This window comes from Corapipo altera, unplaced genomic scaffold (genome assembly GCF_003945725.1).
Source record: "Corapipo altera isolate COAL_440 unplaced genomic scaffold, ASM394572v1 46, whole genome shotgun sequence".
NCBI classification, from domain to species: domain Eukaryota; kingdom Metazoa; phylum Chordata; class Aves; order Passeriformes; family Pipridae; genus Corapipo; species Corapipo altera.
The window spans coordinates 5,476,583-5,492,411 of record NW_020884883.1 but is presented as its reverse complement, the minus strand read 5'-3'; the positions used below and the strand labels follow the sequence as shown (position 1 = coordinate 5,492,411).

The 15,829-nt window shown below is 36.0% G+C and overlaps 1 protein-coding gene across 1 annotated transcript in view; it reads left to right on the top strand.

Moving 5' to 3' along the window:
• Positions 1-15,829, top strand: part of EIPR1 (EARP complex and GARP complex interacting protein 1) — a 74,975-nt gene that overhangs the window by 44,627 nt on the left and 14,519 nt on the right. The window contains exons 5-6 of the mRNA XM_027641100.1: positions 4,856-4,955; positions 14,681-14,817. Coding sequence (XP_027496901.1) covers positions 4,856-4,955; positions 14,681-14,817 — 237 coding nt within the window. The remainder of the gene's footprint in view (positions 1-4,855; positions 4,956-14,680; positions 14,818-15,829) is intronic.

The following is a 15,829-nucleotide window of genomic DNA, read 5'->3' as shown; positions in this document are numbered from 1 at the left end:
ATGCAGATCCTAGGCATTTGTAATTTTCTTCTTAGGCACATGTTTCAAATCACTGGAGAAACATACTCAGAGGAATATTGTGTTTTGTTGGGTTTTATTACCCTGACCAACCGTGGAGTTTGTTACAAACAACAATAAATTAGTAAGGATATACTATATCCATATTGCCATCCTTTGCAAAATCCCATATAAAAACACTCAAATTGTCCTTCTTAAAAGTAGATACGTGTTTCCTTGAAAATGAGTCTACAGAGATTGCTTTTGCCCACTCCAGCTGTTTCACAAATAAGTTTGTTTGTAAGGACATGGAAAAAACTATTGACATCCTATGACCTTCAGAGGCTGGGCAGGACTTATACCTGACAGGTCTTTGTGTGCTTTCTTGCCAGATATTCATCCTATTGAAGTCTTTCCTGGGTTGACCACCTGGCTGATTGTTGACAGACAGACCAGTTATATGTTTCTTTCCTGACATGTCACATATCCATAATAGTCACTTTGGTGTTTTTTAAGCCCTGTTTAAGCAACAGAATGGAAGTGGTGTCTGTGGCAGCAGCTGCTCTGTGAGCAGTATGTTGTAGAATAGTAGAGGTTATGTGACTTCTGTCCACCTGCTTTGAAAATGAATCCTAACTGTACACACAGTTTTCTCACACCCCTCCAATTTCTTTGAAGAAACTCATGTATGTGCTGGGTTTTCTTTTCTTCTGCCCATGCTCTTCATTATATACAGTGGTTAACTCTGGGTGACAGTAAACAATTACCGTCTGCTTATGTGAAACGTGTTACTCCTTGCTTTGAAGGTATTCTCCTGTTAGTGTTGAGACAAGGTAAAAACAACTTTTAATAGATCTGTAAACTGTACATACTTTTTGAAACAGTTCTTTCTTCACCCTTTGGCTACATTTCTGGTACAAAGCATGTTGTCATTGAGTCTTTTTCATATTAATAAATAGATTTCAGCTCATCAGTGAATTTTTCCTGAAAAACTGTGAAATAGATTTGTCTGTGTAATAGCATCTGCAAATCCTCCAATCAGATACACAGTTTTATGCTTAATAAAGTGCTTTTTCTGGCATGAGATTTAGAGTTCAACTGGTACTATGGTATGGTTCAACTATGCTGTCAAAACACTACATTCCTACAGAAATTTAACTGCATATACTCTAGGCCTTTTGTTATTGTAGATGTCACCAAAAAAACCCTACAGCTGTAATGCACTCTGCTGTCTCAGTACACAGATCTCCCATGGAGCCGTTCTGAAACACTGGCATATAGAGAAAAGGACTTCCAAAGGAATCATTGTAATGCAAAGAAGGCAGGATATTTGAGTTTATAATGCATGAATTTTTCTGATGGGCTACACTGAGGTTGGAGGGTGGTCTGCTGACTTACCAAATGTGTGGGTGTGTTTTCTGTTTTGCAGTGCATGAGAGTTTTCAGTCTAGTAAAATTTTTCTGTTTATAGAAATAAATGGTTGTCACTTCTGTAATTACAATTAAGTAGCAGTTAATGCTTGCTTTGTCCAACACTTGTGGCTGACTGCAGTTCACATCTATGAAAGTTTTTTGCATGTTGCTTTTTTCTTCTTTAGTCCATAATGGAGGACTTTGAATTGCTCATTTGTAAAAGCTCAGTGCTTTTATTAATGAAGGTGTTAACAATCTTTTCAGCATAAAACACAGGCAATAGAGTCCTTTCATGTGTGCATTTGAGTGAATATTTTAAATTCTCTTATTTCTTTGCTAGGGAAGTGTTCTCTGTAGCATTTAATTTTTTAATATGAAAAACTATTAGCTACGAGCTTAATTGAAGCATCATGAGTCAGATGATAACAAAATAGGGTAAAATGCAACAAATATAATTGCTTGTCTGCTGTTTATAGATTATCTAAAGAGCAACCCTGAAGTTGACACTGAGTTTCTGAGTGGCAACTGTGAATTTGACAATTAACTTGTCCATTGCTGAAAACTGTTGGCATCAGCAACTGTTGGCCCACTCAGGAAAATGGTATTGCCTGGTCTATCTGGTTTCCATTTTAGCCATTATCACCACTTCTGCTGTGTTGAAAACTGTTCTAAATGAAAACTTCAGTTTTTCTAAAATTTGTATCTTGCTTCAAAAGTAATTTTTTCTTTTCACTCCCCAGTGTTTCCTGCCCCCCTCCTTCTCCATGGTGTTTCATGTTTAACATTCAGTCAAGAGTACAGAATACAACTGAACATGTTACAAAGGGTATTTTGAGTAACCTTTACTTAAGATTGTAAACTCTGAATGATCGCTATAACCACACTCATAAAACAATGAACTTTCATAAAATAAAAATTAAACATAAATAAAATGTACATCTCACAAGGATGGACCTTTTCGTTCTAAGGTATATCAGCTGGGTTATAACTGGCTCTAGTTAACACACTGTATTCAGCTATAAAAATTCTTTCACCGTGAAGCTCCATGACACTCAAAGGTGTGAAATTTCTTCCTACCTTTGAAAACATCAAACAAATTGTTTCCAGTCTAGCTTTTACAACTGGAAGTTCAGTGATTGGTGAAGGAAAGGGGCAGATACGTCAACAAGCATGAAAAATACTGGTCTCAGGCTGGAAGAGACTCATAAAGAGTTAATTGGTCCAACCAGATTTCATTGTCTATACTTAAAATATATCTACATGTATCAACACCAAATGCCAATTATATTTTCAGCAATATGTAAGTAAAATGGTGGACTTAAGTAAATGTGATCAGAATCAGCTTGAAGATTTCTTAGTTGCCTGTTAAGCTGTGTGATGATCCTGATGTCTTTTGATTTCACACTGAAAAACTGGATTGTGACAGGTTAGCTGTGATCACATACAGGTTACAGTGCATTAATTTTTTTATCCTGTTATATGTGTTCATAAAATATTTTAATCTATTTGAAGGATCGGAGGTATGTGATATATCTGTGCAGCACAACTACATGAAATTCTGAAATACACATGGCAGTGCCAGTTGGTTGCTTCTCATTATCATGGGCAAAATGTGGTTGAACATGTAACTGAAACCGCATCTCATCATTTTTATTATCAACACTCATTTTCAATTGCTTGTAAGTTTTTTCCAAGCTGTACCATGCAACTTTTCAAAAGTGTTTATTTGTAAATAAGATTATCAATACTACAGACAAAACAGCCCAATTTAAAGCAAATTGTAGAATCATTCTAGTTTCATGTTCTTGTTAAAACACATTTAAAAACATGATGGTAGCTTAATGTGCAATATGAAGTGGTTTTGTCCTAATTCAAGGCAGCTCGCTACAAATGGACTTCTATAAGTAGGTAATTTCCGTGAATTGACAACATAATAAGGATGCAGGTCATGGTTCCAGCAGAAGATAGACACGGAAGCTAGTCCTTTCTTTAATTTGCTATGTTGCCTTAGGGAAAAGTTCAGTGGGTGAGGAGTCAGCCAATGCACCCCTTTAGTTCCAGCTTTTCTGTTTACTTGGTGTTAATTTTCTTTTTGACATAGTTCTATTTTCTCTACATAGTCTGGCTTCTCTATAACAGCAAACAGGTGCAGTCATCTGCCTGTATACCTAATGTTTGTTTTACTAAAAGTGCAGAGTAAAAAGCAGTGATACTGTTTACAGAAGGAGCAAGAGGCATTTGAGAAGAACATATTAGTTGAGAATAAATGTGGTTTATTTATGGTGTGAAAAAATGACGGTGTCCCTTCTTTCTGCTACTGCCACTTTCTGTTTTCTTTTCCTTGTGTTTTGTACCATAAGATTAGATGGAGTTCCATCACTTTAGATCTGAAGCCAGACAGGTTATATCCACCATCTTAGGAAAATAGGAGTAATGCAAAATCTGGGATAAAATAGAAGCATACATAGTGTGAAGCACAGAGTTAGGAAGGTAGTGGCTGCCTAATGTTGGGCTCTCTTGTCCAAGGCTGCATCTACTTGTGCAACCTTCTTTTATCTGTTCCATCCAGATACTGAACTGATTCATGTGAAAAGCAAAACAAAAAATGACTAGACAAAAAATTTGTGTCTAGTCATGGACTTTTGACAGTTTTGAGAGATGGTACTTCAAATGTACATTGAAGATGAGAACAGCATTTCAAATGCCTCTAAATAGCTCAAGTTTTAGTCTACAGATGGGAAGAAGTTTCTACATTAAAATATTGATACTAAAGTTTTGATCTCCACCTTCAGCTATATTGTTACTGTAAAATGATTGGGAGGTTGCAAAACTTTGTTACAAAAGTGTTGGGTATGGAAGGCTCTCTTTTAATCTGTTATCTACAGCAAATTTATTAGGGTTGTAGTGCATATATTTAGCTGTGCTGCCCATACCAACTGGCTTAAATATGTTGCTTCTCAAGGGCAGAACAAGAGAGAAGGACTAATTCCTTGCATTCTTTCATGTATAGCATGAAGCGAATCACAGGTTAGAAGTATCTATTGATTAAGTCATGATGGCAGCTGCTGAACTGGAAGAGATTTGCATCAAAACTTTTGATTTGCAATCAAAAAATGATTTTTGTTGCACCTTCAAAAAGGATGCATGACATTACATCTCAAGAACTTTGAAGTGTCAGGCTGAAGCATTCAAAAGTTAGTGGACGTCAAGGTCTCTGATTGTTTTTCTGTGTGTGTATGCAGAATGACTGTTACAAATTGCTAGGTAATGGCAGATTTTGCACTTAAAATATGGGATGGCTTTCAGCTCAAGGAAACCAGAAGAAATATGGTTTGATATGTTCTGGAATAGATGAGATCTGCAGAATTAAAATGACTTTCTGGTTCAAATTCTGATTGGTTTTAATGTTGGATTGTTTTTTTGTTTATCTGTTTCTGTTTTACAGTGTTATGTGGGAACCAATGGGAGATGGTAAAAAGATTATTTCACTGGCTGATAACAACATATTATTCTGGGATTTGCAGGAAAGTTCAGCCACAGCTGTGGTAAGAAATTTTTTTTAATAGAACATTATCTACTCAAATGTAGTGCAAGCAACAATATTCGGTAGCCTAGAATTTGCTGATATTTTTAACTTTGCTTCAGAAATATCTTGTTGCCTTTAATGTGTGTGTGGGGAAATGAATATTCTATCAGTTGTCTTGAGTGTTTAAGAGCTAACTCTAGCTAGTGGGTAAATATTTTCCTTGTTCTAGACTTCCCTTTCCTACTGGTTTTGCAGTGAGTAATCTAAAATAATGTACACATTTGGTGAATGTGTACAAGGGAAAAATGGTGATCAGTAAAGCTAAAGGTATATTAACTCATGTTGGTTAATAGCATGCAGCCCTTTAATTTACAACCCTTATATGCATAGGCATAATATAAATTTCTCTATTTGCTATGTGCTGTTTTGGAATTCTGAATATAAGTGTTATTTTGTACTATACTGTTTATTCAGATTATTTCAGTTATTGTTAAAAGCTTCTTGTTCAGGAACATGTATTAAAAAAAGTGTCATTGGCATAGATTTTTGTCTGATTATGCCATGTCATTGATTGTATATGAAAAACTTGGAATGTTTCTGTATGGAATCATTTAGGTCAGTGTCTGTGCTTAAAAATGGAAACTGATTATGTCAAGGATATTATTATTATTCGGTTTATATGTTGCCATTTCTAGATTTAACTCCTAAAGTCAGGGTTAATTTTTCTTCCTGAATGCTCAATATCAGGTTTTTTTGTGTCCATAAGCTCTTCTTTGTTGGTACCATCTGACTGTGTACAAAGAAATGCACACAGTTATTATTTTGAGTTATTATTTTGCTAGATTTCACATAGTATCAATGTAATGTAATATAGTTTAATCCTTTATGTTCATAATTAAGCCCTTTGGGTTCCTTCACTAGATGAGAAAACTTCAGCTATTTTTTCACCTGCAACTTCAATTGGTGTTACGTTGCCTTCCAAGGCTTCTTCAAATTAGTGTTTGTTTTTATCAAACTGATGTTGAGAGTTTCTGACAGCTTGCCTCCAGGAGCTTGTCTGTGGCATTGTATCCACTGGATTTGCATTACACCTGCATTTAGTTAGTATTTCTTTTCTAATGCCTGCATAATACACAAACTCTTTTAGAATGTTGAAAAACTACTTTGAGGGTGGTATTGCTTCATGCTATACCTCTTCATGTCTCTTTGAAGTACTGGGACTACTAGACAATTTAGCATTTTCCCCTTCTCCTACTTTCACTCTTTGGGCAGTTCTGTCCTCTCTTGCTATAATTCTTTTGAATGCTAATTAGTATTTTCACTGTTCCAATCACTTTCTCATAACTGTCTCAATTTTCTTCCTAATCCTAACCTCTCTGAAATGGCTCTGCCGATGGGAGGGTGTTGGAACTAGATGATCTTTAAGGCCCCACCAAAGCAGACTATTCTGTGATTCTCTATTATTTCCTTTGGGATGCTGTCCAGTGTGTTTATCAGTTTCTCTGTGTGGGAATCTTGTAATGAATGCCAAATTCCTTTTTAATTCCTCATTTTATTTTGCTTGGGATTTATTTACTAGAATTTGGTATTTTGTCTCTTCCTTATACTATTCCTTTTCTCAAAACTAACCCCTCACTCCATCACACAAATATTTGTGCATATAACTATGATTTCCATTTTCTTTTCCCTTCCATTGCTAGCATTCTGCTCTGCATAATTTTGGAGAGGAGTAGACTCTTCAACAAATTATGTAATTTCAGCATGATTTTGGGAATCAATATTTCTGTCCTCAAAGAAGTATTCAACTTGCTGATCCTTTTCAAGTAGTGTTCCTTATGTAGAATATTTTTTTATTGTTAGTTTTAAAATATGCCTGTACTACATCAAATATTGTTGGCACAAAAGGACTCCAGAAGGCAAAGTAAGTGATAAAGGACCTAAGGGGATTAAACCTGTGACATTTGTTATATGCTTATATTTGACAAAATGAAACAAGTAAAACCAAATGTGAAATTCTGAATCAAAAAAACCCCTGCTTCTAGTCATGAAAGCTAAGACTATGAAAGTAGATATCAACCCTTGACCAACATGTTGACATAGGAGCATTTTGAAATGTTTGTTAACAACTTTTGTTTGCAGAAGTTAAGAATGTTATTTAGATTTTACAGTCAGGCTCTCAGGAGACTTGATATAGAATTTGACTGATTCTCTGTATTTCCATCTAAAATAATCTGGTATCTCATGAGAGTGCACTGTAAATGAGAATTATTTGTGATTAAAATTTTTTACCTGAAAATAACTGTTTACCATAATCAGTCTTCTGCTCCAGCAATTTTGAGTTGCTCTTAGATGATATTCGCTTCAATACTAAGTCAGTATATAATGCTTTTAAAGTGAAGTCCATGGAAACTTGACTCTCAGACGTATCTCCACACGTCAAAATCTTAAACCAAGTAAACCTCTTCTGAGATGACTGAGTCTGTTGCAATTCTGTTGAATTTTTCTGTGCAGCAAATTTGTCTCAAACATGTCTGTGGATTCCTAAGTGGAGTCCAGCTGGACAAGTCTGAGGAAAGCATTGGGCATCTCTTTAAAATGCCTGCTATAGACTTTCTAGTAATTCACATGAAGACAAGCTGAAGTCCAGTAGGACTGGACAAAGTAGACTTTTTCAGGACTAGAATCAATTGCAGTATATTTCTGAAATCTTTGAAGATCACCTCCTTCCTAAGAGATTAACTCCCCATTAAAATCCATATAAGCCTGAAAAACAGTAACTGTTATTCTGTAGCCATGTAGCATTTTATATTTGCAAAAAATTATGTAGGACTGATAGTTACAGGGAGCAATGAAGAAAAATAAGCCAGGTTTCATTACAGAGATGGCTTTCTCTTTAAAAGAAAAAATAATTAAAACCCTCCACCAAAAATTAACACTCTACCCCCTACTTAGCTGCTATAGTATTTAGAATGTGAGAGAAATCTGTGAGAACAGGTTGGTTAGAAAACAGATAACATTGGTAGGGGTAACCAGTAGATATTTTCCTTTTGGTTATCACCGTACACAAGAAGTGTTTGTAACCAATGAGCTGTTGGTGAAATAGTGATTTCTTTCTGTGAGTATCCTGTTTATAAGGAATTGTTGAATGCATAATATATCACAACTCTGAAAAACATGTGATTTGTATTTTAATGCTTTTTGATCAGAATATAAAAAGACTTTTCTTGAATAAAAAAGAGCTTTCTTGGGCCCAGAAAACTGATACAGAACACCTACAGCAAAAAAAATCAGGTCTTGGTACATTTAAAAAAGAGGCATGTTAAAACAAATTAGAAAAAACACATTTGCTTTATATTAAGATACACAGAGAGATTATGTAAATGACAAGAAACATTGTGCTTAGTGTTCGTTAAGATAAAAAGTTGTCCATTTTTGGCAGCTCTTAGCCACCTGATGTCTCATCACCTGTCATGCTGTTTGGTTCAAGCAGACAGTGACTAAGTAGTAAGTAGCTCATATTGAGGAAACTTCCTTGTCTGACTGTCCAGGAGCCACTCCCCTAGTCACACTCCCACCGCCAGAGACTTTTCCTGCTGGGACTGAAGCCCCCTCCCCAGTGGGCAGCTCCACTGAGCTGACAGGTCCCTGCTTGACTCCCCACACATCCCACAGTCAGTCACACAGTCAGGAGGTTTCCCTACCGGATCAACCCCAGGTTTCCCAGAGCAGAGGCTCAGACTTGTGGTTGCCTTTAGTAACTTCATCAGGGTGCAACAACAAAATAACAGCTGGAGCCGGTGCCAAGGAGGGACCCCAACAAAGGAAACTCTGGGCTTTTTTACCCTCACAGTCTATACCTCGGAAGTCTGGGAGCTCCTGCTGTGTCTGTGAGTGTCCAGTCACGTGGCGGGCAACACAGGTCCATCTGCCCTTTGTTGTGCAAAGGGTCAGTGCCTGTTCCCAGCCTCCTGCCTCAAGCTCCCATAATTTCCCGCCACCCAGAGCTCAATGTACAGCTGGCACTGCAGCTGCACACCAAGCTACCTCAATGTTTTCCCCAACACTAGTAAACATGTATTCTGTAGGGACTGTTGAGGGGAGAGTGTCTTTACAAAGTATACGTGTTCCTATAGACTTATAAGTGAAATAACAATGTACCTTTGTGTGTTTATATATATTGTTAGAACTGAATAAATCAAGAGCCTAGAATTAAGGTAATAAAAATGTCCGCATGTTGAATTTTTTTTCCTATTTTGTTAAAAACATGATGGTGCTTAAGTTGATTAACATCATCATTGTTAACTAAAAGTAAGATCTGGTCCACTGTATCTGTATTAGATAGTAGAGGTAAGGAGGTACTCATTACATTGGTGCAGAACTGGTCTTTCTGTTTTAATAACATTTCAGTTGCTTCCTTTTTGGATATATATATATTATAGGCAATATTCAATGGTAAGTGGCAAACCAAATGCTACTCTTTATGGACTTTTCATGTTTATGAATAAGTTTGTTTAAAATTCAGGTATAACAGGTGAAAAACTGGAAATATATCTTGAAAATTTGCATAGGCCAAAATTTCTACTTGTCTACACTGATCAAACTTTCTGAGTCTTATTTGGTGTATCTTTTGTATCTGCCTGTGGTTTCAAGTCGCATTGTTTCATTAGAATTAGAATTTTAGGATTCCCAATATGTTCACAGCTTCTTTGTAAAAGAATCACTGGTGTGTTTGTTCTCTGAATTATTTGGTCAGTTTGCTATAAAAAACATTTTCTTATCATAACTTACTATACACTTCACTGGATTCATTTGGGGTGTTTTCTGCTTTTGTTTTGGTTGGATTTTTATTTCCTTTCCATGTTTTTTTGCTAACATGTTTCCTCATTACAGTATTTAATACAGGAATATTTGCCTGTATTTGCAATAAGACAAGCTTCTCCTTTCCTTTTGATCACTCCCTTTATTTTTGTTTTGAGGACGTTACCTTCTGAGGTGAAACTAATCTTATGCTCGCTGCATCATTACCTTTTGCAATTAAATTAGCCGTTCTTCGCCATTTATAATCATTAGCTGTACCCAAGAGAAGCCCAACCAATCCACAAGGTGTGAGTTGAGTCTGCTGAGAAGATGACAGTTAATATTTCTGTGTATACACTTAAGGTCAGATGTTGCCAAATCAGTAGAACTCTTCCTTGGGAAAATGCAATATGTTTGGCATGGCAGATAAGTGCAACAAAATGAAATGGAGATATTAAAATCTAGATATTTTTCTGGTTTTCATATGTTTTCATGAAGGGATGAATAGTGGTGTGGTTTTGGTAATTTTAATCCAAGTTACTAGTTAGATTCCTTCTGAATTTCTTGTCCCTTCTGGATTCTTTAGCAGTGTTAAGATATAGGTGGTCTTCATTCAGAACAACAGATAGTATCTGACAGTGGCATTCCAGGCAAGGCAGAATATATTGTGGGGAAGATTTCACAGGCTATCTGGATAAAAGTGATGTATCCAAATATAGGAGGATGTTAGGAATAAGCATGAGATGCTTTCTTGGCAAGATTGCTGCTGTTTCTCATGGTAAGGAAATACCTTGTGGAGTTCAGTGGAGAATTTTTTTAGAGTGCCCCATAATTACTGCAAGTAGCATAAACATAGATTAATTATAGGAGGGCAAAAAACTGTCAGAAGAAAAATAAAAGGAAAATTACTGGATCAGAAAGAGGATAGAAACCAGCTCTTAAAGAGTTGGAATCAATTTTATTTAATGGTCTCCTTAACGATGGAATAGAAGTAGGAGTGAAATAATGAAAATTATTGCTGACAGAACATGAATCATCAGTATATAGGAATAACAATGTATTTCAGGGAATGAACTTGATGTTTTGTTTAATTTTTCTAGTATAAAGCAGAAAACTTCTGTTTAAGGAATAAAAATATTTTCTTGCTGTGACATAGCAACTCAGCACTTAAAAATAACTGGATTCTGCTACTTAGTTATTGTGAGAGTAGCCCTGAACTGCCAGTATGATAAGGCTATTTGAAAAGGCAAATAGTTGAAGGATGGTTCAGGAGACAAGAACAGTTATGAAAGGACTATGTGGCATGGTTGCCTGCAATGGGAGGAACTGAACTCAATGAATTTAAAGTCCTCATCAACATTAGTGTTTCTGTCAATAACAAACCAGAAAAACACTCATGCCTTCTTAATATCAATCTCAAAATAGTCTGCTTGGGTTTGTCTACTTAATGTAGCCCTTACTATATCTTTCTTCCAAGTACTTTCCTGTTCTGTTCTTGGACATAAGTAAACTTTATGTATCCATGTGTCTCTTATCAAGGAGTCCATTGCATAAAGAACCACTTTCTTTTGTTTCCTGTTGAATCTGACTTGTACAGGCTTCCTTTGATGGCCCATAGATCTTTTCCTGGAAGAGAGCATGAACAATTGGTTCACTGTCTCCATGCTGCTTGTGGTGTTTCTCCATAATCTCTGTACTCTTTATAGTTTAATATATATTGGCTTTTGGATTTTTTGAAGGATATTGCTTATCCTTTCCTCTTTCCAAACCAGCCCTTGTGAGACCAAATTTTGAAGGAGAAAAAGAGCCATCTCATTCCTTACTGATGTTTTGATGAAAATAAGTTGGAGTAATTGATATTTTCGCAGTTCCACTTAAGCACTTAGGAACAGAGTTAAATCCATCTGATAACCATTTCACATTGTTCAGCATTTCCTCTAGACGTTTTTTCTGAAGTCAGTGTGTGATCCTTGCACATTGCAAGAGCAATACCTAATTTTGTTGTCTAAAAGTAGACATTCAATCTTACTCTGTTCCTTTCTTTTTTCCTTAATGTAAGTCACATTTTGTGTAGTAAAATAATACCATAAATCGTTTTCCTTCAGTATCCAGGGAGGCCCTCAGACCTGCATGTCTTAATCTTCTGGGCAGCACAGATCCAAATCTTCACGCAAGAATAATGTCTAAAATACACCTTTGTCATGTTTTCCTTTCCTTTTGTAGTCAACTTTTCTACCTTAAAAGAGGGGGAGGAAAGGGTTCAAGATAAAAACAGAGCTTGCTTACCTGTCCATATATTTAGGTATCAATTAAAATTAGAGCGAAAGGTTTTTTTGAACCTTCATTTGTGATTCTGAACTACCAACTTTGCTTCCTTTATTTCTTGTATTTCCAGTAAGGAGACTTGTAGACCTCCTTCTGTTACAGGATTCCTTCTTAGGTATGAAAATTTCCCTCCCTTGTCTCTTAATTGTCCTTTAAATCCAGTTACTTTCAGGTTCATAGAAGACATGTAAAAGAACATAGAGTTGATTGAGAACTTGGCAGAATATGTAGTTGGACATCCATACAGGGAAAAATGTTGGCCCATCTAACGTGTGTAATTTGTTTCATATGCTGTTAAGGAATAGCAGGGTATGTCTGCTGGCCTCAACCCTAAACTTTTGACTGAAAAGAAGAAAACTTTGATCTTTTTATAATAGTTTATATTATAAAAGTTGAAATGGAAAGACTTAAAAATTGTCTGGAATGCTGGAGAATGTATTGTCTACTGCTGACAAAGACCCTCTTCCCTGAGTCACATTTTGGATCTGTGATGCTTTCCATCTCAAGAACAGATTTTGGAAATACCTGATAGGAGATATTCTTTTTGTTGGTACTGTCTTACTGTCAGTAAACTCAATTTCAAGCTCAAACTCAAACCAAAAAGGGGCAGCATCCCAAGGAGAAGACTCCAAGTTAACAATCTCCAATCAGCCACAGTAAGAGACAGTTTCCAGGCAAACCTTCAGACTAGGCTCGAAAACATTCCCACAGCTTCTGCAGATTCCTCTCCTGAAACTATCTGGCACCATATTAAAAACAGCATCCTGCAAACCTCTGAAGAATCCTTAGGGAAGAATCCTTAGGGTTCTCCCTCAAGAAGAACAAGGACTGGTTTGACGAAAACAACCAAGAAATCCAAGACCTGTTGAGGAAGAAGAGAACCGCCCACCAAGCACACCTTGCACTGCCATCCTGTCACGCAAGAAAAACAGCCTTTTGTCTCGCATGCAGCAAGCTCCAACAGAAACTCTGTGACATCCAGAACAAGTGGTGGATCGATCTAGCTTACTGTCAGTGTTAACATTTACTTCCTTCCCTCCTCCCAGTCTGTCCTTTGTATGGACAAGACTGCTAACTAAAGAAACTTAGTATAATATTCTAAAAGACCCACACAAGCCATGCATATTCTCTTGTGCCTGGAATCTAGTGTTTGTCAAAAATCAACAGTGCATTTTATTATCCTGCATCCAGTGTCCTGTGCAGTGTCTTTTATTTCAATAAGTAACCTGCAAGTTGTAGAAAGGCCTTCAGACAGTATTTGCTCTGGAGGAGGAATGGTGCTAGAGGAGTAGGTTTGGCCACAGTGTTATTACATTGTTCATTAACACATGAGCAAAAAATTTTTGGAGGGCAACACATTTTAGGTAGCATTAGGTAGACTTCAATGATAGAAGAGTTGTAATTTCTAGATTTTTAATGGTAATGCTAAAGAGATGTGATATTCTTGGTGGAGCTGTAGTAGTAAAAAGTTAACAAAATACATAAATGGACATTGGAACAATATGCAAATAGGTTTAAGCAGTCTTGTACTGACAGCATATTTTTCTGTTGATGTCAGTTAAAGTTTATTTAAGCACTTTGTATGTTTTAGTCTTTTTCATCCATCAAAGTGTAATATTTCTGCTGAGAAATCTAGTATTTAATAGAATATTTATGTTGTATTAGGATCCAACAAGATCCAGCACAGCTTTCATGAAATACCTCATAGTGAAATAGTGAAATGTTTTGAAATATGGAAGTTGTGTGAAAGATGACCAAAGTCATGCTATCTGCCTAACTGCTCAAAATTTGTATAAATTTAATATCTGATTAAATGCAAGTACTTTGGTTTTTCTTCCACCCATGTAGATATTAAACAGTTTCAGAAAGTGATTAGAAGTAAAAGTAATTTGCAGTGTCTGCAGCTTCATTTCTCCTCATGTGCACATGGAATTGGGGTATAACTTGCTATACAACTTCAAAGAGAAAGTTGATTACTTTGGACCTTCTTTTCATTAACTGTGGAGATGCAGAGCTGCCTGTTCAATGAGATGTAAGCCCGGTTTTGGAACTGAAACCTTTAATTATCACAGATAGTAGATGTGTGATCCAGTATCTACTGTTATTTCAATGGACATGGGCACCTGGGCCTTGATATTTCTTATTTTTTATTTTTTTTAAATTTTAAAAGCTGCTATGTATTTATCCAAGGGTCTTCAACACCATAATTCTGTTCCTACAGATAAAATTTGGCATTTTGACATTGAAAAAGTCTCGTAAGACTGTTAACAAAGCTAAATGCGTGTTTGTGTGTGTGAGGCAGCTATGAATTTCTGCAATGTGCCCATATTGTCTATCTACTGTTTCAACAAATGATCTAAAGCTGGTTTTTTAATTTATACAGTAGTACAGTACTTCTCATATTTCTGAAGACATTACAGTGCATAAGCCTTTGTAAAAATTACTCTGAGAGAGAATATTAGCTCTAGCTTTTAATTTTTTTCTCTTTTTACTTTTTTATCCTAGGAGATGGTAGTCTGCACTTGGAGCAATAGGCTATTGAGCAGTTTTTGTCTTCAGAGGAACTAATTTCATTGTAATGTTACATTTGGAAACATTTCCAGATTTGTTTTGTTGTTTTAGCTCTCTAGTTCTGCAGCCTTGGAAGGGAAAGGACAATTAAAATTTACTTCTGGAAGATGGAGTCCACACCACAATTGTACACAGATTGCGACAGCCAACGATACCACTGTTCGAGGATGGGATACACGAAGCATGAGGTAATGAGAAATTGCACTCGTGTTCTCTAGAGAAGACATTCTCCTTTGGAGATAGATTTTTTTTTTTTTCGTTGCTCCTAACATTTTATTTTTTTTTTAGATAATGAATGTGGCAAACCTATAATTTATAAAAGGAGTAGTTGTGCTTGCGTAGCTCATATATTTATGATTTAGTGAAGGGTTTTCTCTGGTTTTCCCCCTCAGCTTCAATACTAACTTACATACTGAGTTTTACCGAACTATGTATCAATCTCAAAGATGATTTGTTTAGTACATAGGGATTACCTTAATGAAACTGTTCTGTAATTCAGCCTGAAAATGATTTAACAACAGTCCTGGCCATGTGATGAACTTTCTTCATAGCATAGTATTTAAAGGTGATTTTAATCTTTGAAGGCAATTCACAGGTTAAGTTCACTCTTTACTATTTTGATTTTAACAAATGGAGTTCTGTACAAAAGATTGTAGCATGCTAGTTTAAGAAACCACTGAATCTATCAAAATAATAACCAAATAAAAGCTTCGAATATACCTAATAAGGTGTTTTCTGCCCTGCTCAGTTATGATTTTGATAAGCAAAGGAGTGATGTTGTGCACATCTGTTGCCATGACTACTAAAGCCTGTGCAAGCTTTTTTAAAATACGCTTTATCCCTTTAGCACATAGTAATTTATCACTAAACCGAGAAGACTGATGTCTTGTAATAACTTTTGTTGCCTTAAAGGTGGATGACTTTAAATTTAGTTCTGTGGTTCCTGCCAACTGAGAGATGTAGCAATAAATCCCTGTGTTTGCCAGCTTTGTGTGTTTTTACCAAAAAGGTTTATTTAATTAAGGAAAGGAAAGGTAAAAATACAAATACAATAATTAAAAGTCACTTCCTGTATGTTTGTCATCAAGTTTGAAAGTCCTGGTCTTTGCTTTATGAAATGATACATAAAAATCTAACTTTATGTGGATATTTTGGTTTATAAGGACTCTTTTAAATGAAGTGTACAAAAGCGGAAGGAGA